Source organism: Neopsephotus bourkii, unplaced genomic scaffold (genome assembly GCF_033783945.1).
Source record: "Neopsephotus bourkii isolate Nb327-2 ecotype Australia unplaced genomic scaffold, CSIRO-AGI_Nbou_v1 NB_1707, whole genome shotgun sequence".
In the NCBI taxonomy this organism is placed as follows: domain Eukaryota; kingdom Metazoa; phylum Chordata; class Aves; order Psittaciformes; family Psittacidae; genus Neopsephotus; species Neopsephotus bourkii.
The window spans coordinates 5,640,745-5,653,692 of NW_026902181.1; the positions used below are offsets into that span (position 1 = coordinate 5,640,745).

General features: G+C 40.0%; 2 protein-coding genes across 4 annotated transcripts in view; one reads left to right on the forward strand and one right to left on the reverse strand.

Moving 5' to 3' along the window:
• Positions 1 to 12,948, forward strand: part of PPP1R13B (protein phosphatase 1 regulatory subunit 13B) — a 326,672-nt gene that overhangs the window by 79,730 nt on the left and 233,994 nt on the right. The gene's annotated exons all lie outside the window — the stretch shown is intronic.
• Positions 10,516 to 12,948, reverse strand: part of ASPG (asparaginase) — a 48,032-nt gene continuing 45,599 nt past the window's right edge. For 2 of the 3 annotated variants that reach the window (XM_061376331.1, XM_061376329.1), the window contains 3 exons: positions 12,621 to 12,720; positions 12,239 to 12,297; positions 10,516 to 10,948 (listed from right to left, as the gene is read on the reverse strand). In XM_061376331.1, coding sequence (XP_061232315.1) covers positions 12,244 to 12,297; positions 12,621 to 12,720 — 154 coding nt within the window. In that variant the 3' untranslated portion in view covers positions 10,516 to 10,948; positions 12,239 to 12,243. Of the gene's footprint in view, positions 10,949 to 11,657; positions 12,085 to 12,238; positions 12,298 to 12,620; positions 12,721 to 12,948 lie in introns of those variants that run through there. The other variant, XM_061376330.1, reaches the window with a different exon arrangement.

Sequence of the window (12,948 nt, forward strand, 5' to 3'; positions counted from 1 at the left end):
CCTCGTGGCTGTGCAGCAGCTGATCCAGCATGGCTCATGTGAATGTGGTACTTACACCAGAAGCAGGAGCAGACAGGTTGCTCTAGGAGCCTATGCAAACCTCATGCTGAGGAAGCTCCCTGGATATAGGCTGCAGGCATTTCAGCCTTTTGGTAAAACCAGCTCTGGTTCTTCTGTTCTGCCCTGTCAGACTCAAATCCAGAAGTTAATTTTGTGCCTTCTTCCAGATAGCCCAATCTGTAGGGATTTTCTGAACCTTCTCATTCTCTTGAAAGGATGTTCGCTTGCCTTGGGTAGAGGAGGGTGCACTATTTGTGAGTTAATTCAGAGGGGACCTCTGTCATTGGCATCTGTGGAAATCTGTAGAAGCAAGGCTCCTCTTTACTCCCTGTAAGAAGAGTCATTTGGTTTATGAAACAGTGTCCTAGGTCTCCTACTCCTGCCAGCGGTGTGCACAACATGCTGTGCATGGTCGCATGAGCTGTGTTTTATATATAATCTCTCACCAACTATACTGCCAACTCACACCTGCCCCTGACAAACACAAACCCACACCCATGGCTCCACAGTACCACTCACCTGACTGTCCTTACTGACTGGGTGCAAAAGCTCTTTCTAGCTAAACCAGTCAGAACCTACTACTGCACTGGTGAGATATATAATCCCCCAGCATCCCATCGCTGTTCCCATCCAGGTTCAGACACACATGGCTGATGGCCCCAAAGAGCGTCTTTGAGCCCTAAGTGGGGAACTGCCTGGGGCAGCCAGGGGAAACTGTGGTGCAAAAACCTGTATGAGGTTTAGGCAGGATGAATCATCATCTGGGTTGGATATTTTTTATTTTTATTAATAGGTGGTGGTGGTTTTACTGATTGAATATTTAAGGGATTGAATTTTTTGTCTGTTTTTCTTTCCAGGGAAGAATATAATAATATAGAATACAAGTCTCTTGTGTTTCTTTGTAAGGGGTATGTAAGGGGTGGTGAGACTGAACTTTATTGGCTTAACAGGATCCACCTAGTCAATGTATAAATAATTCCCTTAGAATTTCATTAGCCTGAAAAATGGTTTGTTTTTTTATAGTAACTGACATGTTAGAGAGCAGAGAGCAGTGTGAAAATGTACTCATATACTCCCAGTTATAAAAGTAAGGAAGTTAACATCCTGCTACTTCCCTTATCTAGGCAGACTCTCAGAGAGTACGCTAAAGGCCTTAAAAGGCAGAAGTTAACATATAGCACTATGCAAGGGATAAGCCATGTATTAATTGTATTTCGTCTGTGAAGGTACAAAAGTGATTGAAGCATTAAAATAGAATTGGTTGTGAATTGTAGATAGGGGAAAATTTAGTTGTATTAGAAGGAATAGTAATTAGTCCTTAATTTCTATTAGTGGTTAAAGTAGTATTGCTTATATCTTACTCTTTTCAGCTGCATGTATGTGACTACAGTAGTTCCATGCTTGGTTTTTAAGGGATCACAGTGCAATGAATGGTCCTGTTAGGCAAGCAGCAGGTATATCTCCCATGTATTTGCAGTCCAGGGGCACAAACACGGAGAAAAGGACTGTGCTACCCATGGGTGTGGACTCATCACACTGGATACTGAGAGCTCTCTCCAACTGCACTGACACTCCTGAAACCTGCAGGAGCAGCACACTGTAACATGGAACATGGTGGCTTGAGCGCCTTGTACAGCAGGGAGAGTTTTCTTGGAAGGGGAAGCAAACACTAATCAGCTGATAATGTCAGAGGGCAACACAAAAAGAGACATAAAGCCAGGGGCAACTGTAAGAGACAGAGAGCTGGCCTGGGAGGAAACAAGGATGAAGGGTAAGCTTGTGGGAGGACATAAAAGGATGTGCTGTTTGCATGGCAGAACATGGAAGATCATGAACATTCTGACAATGACAGGAAGACAGTATTTTAAGGAGGTTCTGTTTTGAAAAAATGTTGGTGAAAGATGACTGGGAGGTGCCATCATTATTATCTCTATCAATATACCGACATTTTGGGGGAAAAAGTCCCAGTACTTTCATGCCAGTACCTTATTCCACAGGTAATGTCATGGAAGGGCATGGGACAACCCAAAATACTGTTCCTTGCACTACAACATCTTTTAGAGTACTTTTCCAAGCTTAAATCCAGCACACAAAGCCTAGATATGGAGCTTACTGTTTCTCAGCCTGTGGTTCTTATCTTCCTCACCATTTCCGTACCGATCTGGTATTCTTGCTCACCTAAAATTCAGTTGTAAATTTCTCAAGCAAAGAGCCGGGGTCTGACATATTCTGTAAAGTACCTGTCATATTATTTGACCTTGTAAACATAAAAAACTCTGTGCAAGTGGATTTTCTCCCACTCAGGAAAGTCAGCATTCCATATGTTCATAGCAAACACTGATGGGGCAATTTCTTGTTTACTTTAGTTGGTTCAAACGCATTTGTCAATACAGCAGCCCACTACATGTCACATGTGAGCATAATAACAACTTGATAGTGACTTGTTTTGCAGTAATAAACACCTTGAGAGATGGCCTAATGCTTCCTCATAAATAATGATTATTGCCTAAATAACGGCAAGGATTTATAGAGAAATTAGATGGGTTAGGATGTTTTTCCAGTTAAGAACTTTTAGAAGGATTGGGGGTTTGCCATCCAGTAGTTAAATTAATATAGACATGCTACAAATTAAAATAGGGGATAACAGCTTCAGGTGAAGCTATGAATTCACATTTTATTGGAAAATGCCACCAATGTATGCACAACATTTTTATTAAATTCAAAATTACCAGTTTAGCAGGAGAGGAGTTTGTATCTTATGTTCTCAGACAGTTCATTGTCCATGAGCACTACAGAGATTACCTACCAATACAGTATGTAATACTGCTCTTTGCCATTTTCCTTGTTCTAATTTAACATCTTGTTCACTCCAAAAGTTAACTGTGTAAATTACATCATACAAACTAATGTACATTCTTCCCTTTTTGGAGAATTTTTCAAGCAAAGCTTTGTCTGTATACAGTGAGCAGTAAATAATACAAATTCTACTTTCTTATTTAATTGCTAAATCTTTTAATTACAAGTCTAGAATAAGGGGACCACAGGGCTTTGCAGCCTGGATCAGTGGGTACAATTACCTGTGCATCAGCAGTTGTTAAAATAAAGGTATGGAATACAATCCGTGTGTTGCAGAGATGGCACATGAGCTGTCAATCAGATTATCCTAGGGGATCTGTCAGACTCTGAATGGAGAGCTAGGTATTAAGGAGAAGCTTTAACCCTGGCCATAGGAGCCCTAAGAAACCTTGGGAGAAGCATACTGCAAACAATGTGGAGGTACTTCTGCAGTCCCAGTGTAGATTATACTTTGTCGTGACACCCCACTGGAAGCTTAGAAGCCACAGCAGTGCCATTGAGATGACAGTTGGAGATGTATGTGTGAGAAATGGAATCCACTGAGTCCTGTTTTGCAATCAACTCTGGATAAACAATCTCTGTATCATTTTTACCAAATTTCAGGGAAGTTTGGTCTCATGATTACTTGCTTTTTATCTCATCACAACCAATTCTCCTTTCTCCTCTTTCCTCTTTTTTTTTTTCCTTCATAAAAATATGAATTAAATAGCCACCAAACACAATTTTGACATTACCAGTGATTCTGAATGCCTCACTTCCCAGGTGCCCGACTCTATGAGAGATTTGACTCTCATAAAATGCCTGCCACCATTTATTCTACCATTACATTTCAGGTTAGACCCTGGAAGCTGACACTTGAAATCACTATTTTTTTTCTGAACATTTGCCAACCAATTCATATGTAAGATTAGCTGCTGTACACTAAGTGTGCTTTACTATCTTTGTAATTGCAATGCTTAATTGCAATAGCCATCACAAACCTTGTACTGTCTTTATTTTGCACATTCGCCAACCAGCTGTTTTTTCAGAGTCAGCAGGATTACGTGTCCTGTCCCATAAAGCCATCAGAGAGGAAGTAGTTACTAATGATTTGACCATCTTTTGAGACTTCGTAGGTATTTGCTGGTTCAAGGCATTGAAGATACAAAGTGTGAATTTGCACTGAAGTAACATGGTCATTTTTAGCAACATCTCATATTTCTGGTTTTATGTCCTTGAATGTAGAACTTTCCAAACAAGAGGTAACAGGTTAAAACTTAAACAGGGGAAGTTTAGATAGGATATAAGGATGGTGAGGCACTGGAATGGGTTGCCCAAAGAAGCTGTGAATGCTCCATCCCTGGCGGTGTTCAAGACCAGGTTGAACAGAGCCTTGGGTGACATGGTTTAGTGTGAGGTGTCCCTGCGCATGGCAGGGGGGTTGGAACTAGATGATCTTAAGGTCCTTTCCAACTCTAACTATTCTTTGATTCTATTCTATTAGTGGTGAATGGTGACATAGTTGTGAGCAGGGAGCTTGGTCAAAGTGGTCCAAGTAAATTAAACTGACTTACTTCACATTACACTCTTGTCAGTCAGCAGAGATAACAGGTACTCATCTTTGTCCTGCAGCTCCAGAGCTGTACGGGATTCAGCAGAGATCTCTGGTGGATGTGGATGTCTTGCCTCAAGGGTGCTAGGAATCATGCCACCTAAAAATGACTCTTAAGTGGAAATCAGAAATCCAGAGGTGCTACAGAAACAATTTGATGCATTGAAATCTGCTTTTACTGAGCCTTGGTCACAAAGATCGACGGCGAAACATACCTAGGAAGGAAGCCACACGCCCTGAAAGAGGCAAGTGTAGTTATTCATGCACAGGCATCAACATCAGAGAATCTCCCCAGCACAGCAGCTTCCTGCATATGACAGGATTAATTTATAACTCTCTGTTCTAATTGTGATAACTCCTTATCTCTCAGCAGAAGATTGCCATTAGGATTCCTTTTTCTTTACCCTGAAATTCTTTTCTTTGCTCTATGTGACTATTGCTGCTGAATTGCCAGGATTGTCATTACCTTTCTATGCTAATAAATAATCATTTATGTCAAATAATTGGAAATCAAGGTGTAGAAATAACTACCTGATATAAAAAAACCCCACATTATTGTCGTTCTTTTGTCCCTTTCGTATCACCTTTCACTGTGTGGAGTCTCATCTAATTTCATTTGTAAGCTCTTAAAACCAAGGTCTGTGACTGTTCAACACCAAGCACAAGAGCCTAATAGGATGTATGACAGTGGCAGTAGAGAAGAAACACATTTATTGTGCACATAAACATGTAATTAATGGAGCTTAACTGTACTCGGAAATGCTGCACACACTGTTCTGGCCAGGTAACATCTCTCCTGGCCACTGTTCTTCTGGTTGCATTTTGAAGCTGAGAACATGTGAAGGAACATTTTGATTTGAGAGGGTGACTATTTACTGCTGTGATATTTATTGCTACTGCAAGCCAGAGAATGATCTCAGCCTCTTCCTGGCTTGTTGTGCAACAAGCCACACATCAGGTCGCATGCTGCTGAAGCCTGGCACTGCCTGTGCATGGAGTGCCTGTGCCTGCAGAGTGAAGCTCCAGGATGTTGGTTGGCACCTTCCCATGGATTTGGCTGATGTCTCCCTCAAGGCGTGCAGCATCCTGGAACGGGAGGGAGGTACTAGTGTGGAGCTCAAAACTCTGGTGGGAGTGCACAAGATATGCACCAGCTAAGCATGCCCGAACAGGCATGCCTCAGCAGGGCTGGTGAGGGGGAAAGGGATGCTGCCATTTCCCTGCCAATGCAGTCTGCAGGGAGTCATGGTCCCCATTTGTTATATCCTCCTGTTACTCGTATCCTTATTGGCTCCTGTCAGTGGCAATTTTGGTCAAACGTCAACATAGATTTGGACATCAAGGCCCAAATCTTTTGACTGTGAGATTTGTATCAACTCTTCCAAATAGAGCCATATTAAGTAGTACTATTTTGTGTGGTTTAGGCTTGATGTATTTTGATGCTATGATTCATGATACTTGTCTTAGCTACACTTCTGAGATGCAGGCTCCTGCCTCTTCCCATTCAGCTGATCACAGGTAAACAAATGTACGTATAATGAAGTTTCTAAAGTAATTTTCAGGTAGGCACTTTGCACAAATAATAAACCTGGTGGTACCAGATTTTATTCTGACTCATGAACTATCTAAGATGGCAACATTTGAGTCCCACAGATTCATTTGTATGGTTTAGTGGAGTATTTTACATATATTACAAGTTTTCTATATTAGTAGGTTTTCTAAGAGAGTCACTAAAATTAAAGTGTTTTTATAACCACGCAGTCAAGTACTGCAGTGTCATAAAGCATTGTTAAAATTTCAACAGGGGAAGTTTAGATTGGATATAAGGAAGAAATTCTTTACTGTAAGGGTGTTGAGGCACTGGAATGGGTTGCCCAGGGAGGTTGTGAATGCTTCATCCCTGGTAGTGTTCAAGGCCAGGTTGAACAGAGCCTTGGGTGAGATGGTTTAGTGTGAGGTGTCCCTGCCCATGGCAGAGGGGTTGGAATTAGATGATCTTAACGTCCTTTCCAACCCTAACTATTCTATGACTCTATGAGTCATGGGAAGACTAGTCTTACAAGTCTAGAAGATGATTATACTGCTGGTAAGGTCCACTTGGGAAACACAAATGTATCAGCAGTACTTACGAAGACATATTCTGAGCACATTTGATCGGTTCTTTGGAATTTCATGTTTTCACCCATCATACAATTACTTCAGGTTTATTTTGGTGATCTAACAAATTGTGATGCTGGAAACTAAAAGCGTTTTATTTCCTACACTGCTGTGGGTGGTCTTGTGCAGGGATCAGCATAGGCACCTGGAGAGGGGGATTACACCTATGGTTGAATTCTATCATGTTAATGGTCCATTATAGATTGTGTATAAGTGAAAATGGGTGTGCTTTGTCTTCTACATACAAGGGATACACTTTCCTCCTTAGTCATTTCATTACTTGTACCCATCTTAAAAATGGAGGAATCTTCCAACTAGATCACAATCTTTTTGGAAGAAGCCCAGTATATCCCACCATTCAGAAGACTGCAAATAAAGAAACTTTGATTCAAAGAGGGGTTAGTTCCAGATGAGAGATTACGTTATCAGTCATTACTGAACACCAAAATCTTTGTATGAGACAACTAAGATATACTGTAATATAGTAATTCTGAGCTAAGATCTAGCAGAACTGGAGTTATGTAAGGGAATCTCTGAATAGAAACTTAATGTTTTCAGACATCAGTAAAAAAGAAAGTGGGTGCATTCAGGAAAGAAAAGCTGTAACTCAGACAGGAACTTGGACACGTTTAGTTGGGGAAATCTCTGCTTTCTGCAGTGCTGGAGAAGTGCTGACACAGGCCAAGTAGTCCCTATCCCTTGGCATTATTAGCCGGATCATTAGGAAAAAGAAACAAAGTGGAAGCTGGGTGTTGTCTTTCCAGTGAAGAAAGCTGTACAATTGATGTAATGTTTGATTTTCACAGGAGGCATTCATAGCATCTCCTCCATGGAGAGGCAGCAGAGGCTCCAGAACCAGTATTTATTCCCAGAACATCACTGCAATTTTAAAGATTCAATACTGGAAACAAAGCCAGTATTTGTGCAGCAGCTATGAATCTCACATTACTGATTTTGCCTTTATGCTGTTCTGTCGTCACTGCTGAAATTGCATGCAACAGGATGGTCACGGATCTGCAGCAGCCTCTCTGACACTCACACACTAAGCAGGCTCCCAGGAGCTTGTGCCCTCTCTCTGGCATGGCATTTCACATGATGGGAATTCTTCAGGGCAAGGAAAGCTACAGCTGGAACATTTGCATTACTAGACTGAGGCTGGAAAAAAAGGGGAGCTTCTGTTTTCCCTAACAGAAATTGAAATGTCATCTTTATGTTCTAATAAAACTGATACTAAAAAATATCACAAACCTTTCTCCACCAAAAAAAATACAAAACTCACTTTATCCAGCTTCTACCATGCTATACCAGTGTGTACTGCATATAAAATACCAAGCAGAGCTGCAGATAATCCTTGCAAGTATGTGCTAGATGTAACAAACTATAATTGGATCTAGCTATGAAAGGGTACATGGACACCATGGGTGATTGGAGTTAAAGCTGTTACAGAAGTTATGAAATGCACCCACAGCTAGTCCCAGCAACAGTAGTGTCTCTGTATGGCTCCTTAACCTGCAAGCCTTTACTAAGCAGAAGATTGCTGGATAAAAAGAAGAGTGTATTTCATCTTTTCAGGAATAATCTGAAGGAGAAAAATCAGAATGTTTGAAAAAAAATTAAGCTGCCCCTGGAATATCTAGCATACTTTAATGAAAGACACTCAGCTGCCTACAGTAACTAAAATAAATAGGTAGAAAAACACAGGTACAATTTTAATTCCTTACTAATATTTTGTTTTGACCAATAACTATGTAAGGCTTAAGGATTACTACACACAAATAGATTCATCGTAAGACTTGGAAGTTATCATCAACAGTATAATTATGATTATTAAATCCACGCATGGAGCAAAGGGTGTAATGGACAAACAACGCAAACAGAAGATTTCAAAAACATTGTTGACATTTGTCCCCAACACTGAATCAAGAGCTGAAGCTTCTGGCCTCAACTGGGTGATTCTTGTCACTTTTTAAGTTACAGCACCCTATACACAATTTCTCTTAACACTTGTAGACTGCTAACAGTTCTTGAATGGAATTTTGATATTTATAAAAGAAGTCCAGTTCTTTCTCAGATAAATGTTGAATTTGCATGCATGCATTTGCTATTAAAACATTTGTTTGATACTGGTCTATTTATAAGGCAAACTGCAAATTTTCTAGAAAGTTGCAGGAACACTAACTTATGCAAGGTAACATATGAAAAGGATATACATTTCTGTAAAGGTTTGTCAGAAAGAAGCTAATACTACTTCAGTCTCACTTTAAACATGACCCACACCAGTTCATTTTAGCTTTATGAGCTTCTAGCTAGAAGTCGGCTTAATGGATCATGTTTCTAAATGCTGTCCTTCCTGTCTTCACCTGGCTCATATGCAGGAAGAAAATGACTGCCTGTTTTCTTCTTTCTCCTTCAGTTTTACTGTTGAGACCTATATTTCAGTAATTCACACTAGAATACCATTCTCTGGTCAAAACAAAAAGGAAGCATGTTTTGTACTTTAGACAGATGTCATATCATAGAAACATACGAATGTTATTGTTAGAAAATTTTCTGTGGATCAGATGAGCCTTTATTGAAAAGTATAAGGAAAATATTGCTGCTTCTGCATATGTTTCAGTCAGTAATTTTGGTACAGAAATAAAGAATGGACAAGTGATTGCATTTGAGAATCATTAAAAAAGAAGAAAATATTGCAAACCCAAGAAAGTCACTTGCAGAGAAGTTTATTAAGGGATTTATTAGTTCAGTGTATCAAATTTTATACTACTGACTAGGGGAGAGTTAAGACAGTATATCTAAATTCCATATGAAGAAGAGTCTGGGCCTGGTTTTCTGATCATCAAAGTTTTCACAAACACTGCTTTGTTACCTACATCACCTTTATGTATTTATAGGCAAGACACAAAAAAGGTGGAGAATTTAAAGCCTGATTTTTTATCTTAGACCGCATTTACTTAATATCTTATTAATTTTATTCAATCTAAAGCATGTTTATTGCTATGTAACATCAATTATTTAATAATGAGACAGTATAGTTGTAATTTTTGTGTCCTTAGTGAAGAGTTAACTACTCTTCACATCAGAAAATATCAGGCAGTTTTATGGTACTGTTTTGTGCTTAAATAGAGCATATACAGTGTCTCCTCACACTACAAGCATAGTTACCTTGTTTTTGGAGGATCTAAAATGCAACATACTTTGGCAATCTTTTAATACTGGCAGGCTCAGCAAGTACTCCATGCAGCTTTTCTCCATGATAAGAATAGCTGTGGGAAGCTTGAAAGAGTATAAAGAGGAAAAAGAAAAAACTATCTGCACTTCAAAGATTCCCTTCAGATGAAGCAGATAGAAAATCCACATAGATTACTGTAGCAGCTGTATGTGAAATTTAGAAGTTGCCATCTCCAGTATATGCATTTGCCTGAAGTATTCTCTACGTTTACATATTGTAGGGTGGACTCAGCTGTAAAGACATGTATTGCTTTTTTCCTTTGGTCTGAAAGTGTTAGGACTTTAAATTTGGGGTCTTTTAATACTGAGATCACATTTACAGTCCAAAGAATTATGTGTCCAGCATGTAGCAATCTTGATTATATTCCAGTCAGGATGTGGGAAAGATGCTATTAGAAACAAAACAATCAATTCACTTAGATGGTCCCACAAACATGCTTTATGGCATCTGCCTCCTACTCATTTTAAGTGAGGTTTTATAGTGACACATTGGTGAAGATTAGTACACAACTGCAGGCAGATGCCCATGACTGATTCAATTGTTTGCACTGACACTCACAATTGCTGTAATTGCAACTGAAGTGATACAAGCCCTTGCAAAAAACAAAGTGAAACCAACATTGTTCCTCAGAGATTTTATTAGCTGAAATCCAGAAATGCACGATCCACTGTTTTTAATTTGTGTGTGTTTACCACAGCATTTCTGTTTGCTGAACGTGCAATACTGTCCTCATTGATTTAACATAAGAAGATTCAAAAGGCCTCTTTAAAACCAGAACTTGTACATAAATGCAATACATTCCAGTCTCACTTGTTTTAAAAACATTTCTTTTCAGGAAAAGTGATAAAAAGATAAAGCAGCAAATAATTTGTAGAAAATCAGTAAGAACTTAATGTGACCCTAAATAAAGGATATTTCTAAGCTCTATAGTTTTCCGGTGTACTTGAAGCACAGCTTCCACTGTTCCTTTCCTGTTTTCCTCCCATAACCGTTTGACAGCATTAATGTCCAAAGCTGATATTTCTGAAGAGGGTGACCATCTTCTAAAGCCTCTGGAGAAAGAGAAAATGGATGCTTAGAACTAGGCAGTATCCAAAACCTTCCCAAGAAGAGATTACCATGTAGCTTGCCAAACAAGTTCTCACACAGCACTGAAGACTTCCTTCAGACTCCCTGAACTACTGGTGGCTCAGTCCACAGGAATTAAAAGATGATCCATGAAGAAGTTGAGGGTTTAACATATTCACATTTAACATGTGGCAAGGTAGTCATGAATGCAGCAAAAACCTTAACTAATTTTAAGGTTAGTTTTATTAACTAAAGGAGATCATCTCCCAGTATTTAAATTGGGATTAGACTTGCCAATATTTGGGGAAAAAATACCTAAAGCAACAATGTATTGTATCAGAAAGGAGTTCTGAGAAACTGAAGGCAAGTGTTTCACATTGTCTCCGGTAACAGAACAGCACAGCACAGCACTGGAGAAGGTCAAATGCCCGGACAAGTTTCCTGTATTTGTCAGCCGCTTTGAACATGAGGCTCACACCCGCCTCCCATGCACACAGCTAGGGAAGCACACCTTGTATGTTAGTTGCACAAAAGAGTCATGCTACAAGTCTGTGTCAGAGACAACCAGGCAGCTACACCTAGGGTCTGGGTAAGAGAGAGGGCATAGCACTGCCCTGTTCTGTGCCAGGAGTGAGGGAGGCGGCAGAGCTCTCCACTGAAAGAGAGCCTTCAGCATGTAGCACAACTACCTTCTGTCTGTTAAGAATCTGCCTCACATTTCTCATGATGGTTGACGACATTACGCTAGAAGATGGGCTGGTGAATGGCACTAAATTAGAAGCTAGAAGGAGAGCACTAGTGGAAATGCTGTAGATACCAGTTGCAATTCCTGAGTGGGAAGCTCTGCAGCCACATGGCCATGATCACCTTGTTGCTCTACTGAAGAAGGGGCTGCTCCTGCACTGCGGGCACAGCACCCTGAAAACCAAGCGTGGCAAAGTGTCCAGTAAAAGGCATTTCCCCTCTAATGCAGTCAAGTCAACAGGCCAATGGAACAAGACTGTTGCCCTTAGTAGTTTTATTTTGGTAGCTTTTACATTCTGAACCAAGTTTTGTGGAATGCACCACAAAAGAGCACTTCCAGGCTTAGGCAGAAAGAGGAATAAACATTAGCCCAACTCTACAAAGGAGGATTAAAGTAATCAGAGATGTATCAGAAACTAAGGCAGGAACAGCAGATGAACCAGATGCCCCAGGGTGAACTAGGGCTTAAATACAAAATCCCACTTCATACATGTATATGCTGATCTGTGCATTTGAAAACAAGATCTTACCTTCTTTACTGTTTTTGTCTTAAGAAGTCAAGAACCTCCTTATGCCCTGTAGCCTCTGCCTGTAAGTAGAAACATGAATAAATCCTGCCATCCTGTGCACCAGGACATGCAAATACTTACTTGTGGGAAGTAAGAATATGTTACCACAAAATAATTAAAATCAAATTTAAATTTTAATTCCTCCGACATAGATGAGAAAATTATGGCTCCAACAATTTATTACTTCAGAACAGCATCAGATTTGAGTTTGTAACAAACTCTAATCTGCTCTATACTCCAGAAAGCAGTATTTACTTTTCTCAAACTACTATTACCTTACAGGGTGCGTTATTACTCACATAGCAAGCCCACCATATAGAGGTACAGCCACATGCACACTTACTACTTGTAGGGGATTCCTGCCATCATAACCAGTTTGCTTCAGGTCTGCACCAGCCAGGTACCAGGCATACAGCCCATCGACATCGCCTTTAGCTGTAAGGCTGGAAAAAGAATAATTAATACTGGTTCTAAGTATTTCAAGGTGCTCCTGTGTCCTGTCACTTAGCTCAGCAGGCAAAAGATGAACCAGAACAGGCTCAACATGGCTGCCAAGGTAGAGAGGCAAGCAAAGGAACACTATTACAACAGCTTTGAATAGCTGAGCAAGCAACAACAGCATGATGAATCAGTTCCTTAAATTAATAGGGCTGTGCTATAAGTACTTACAA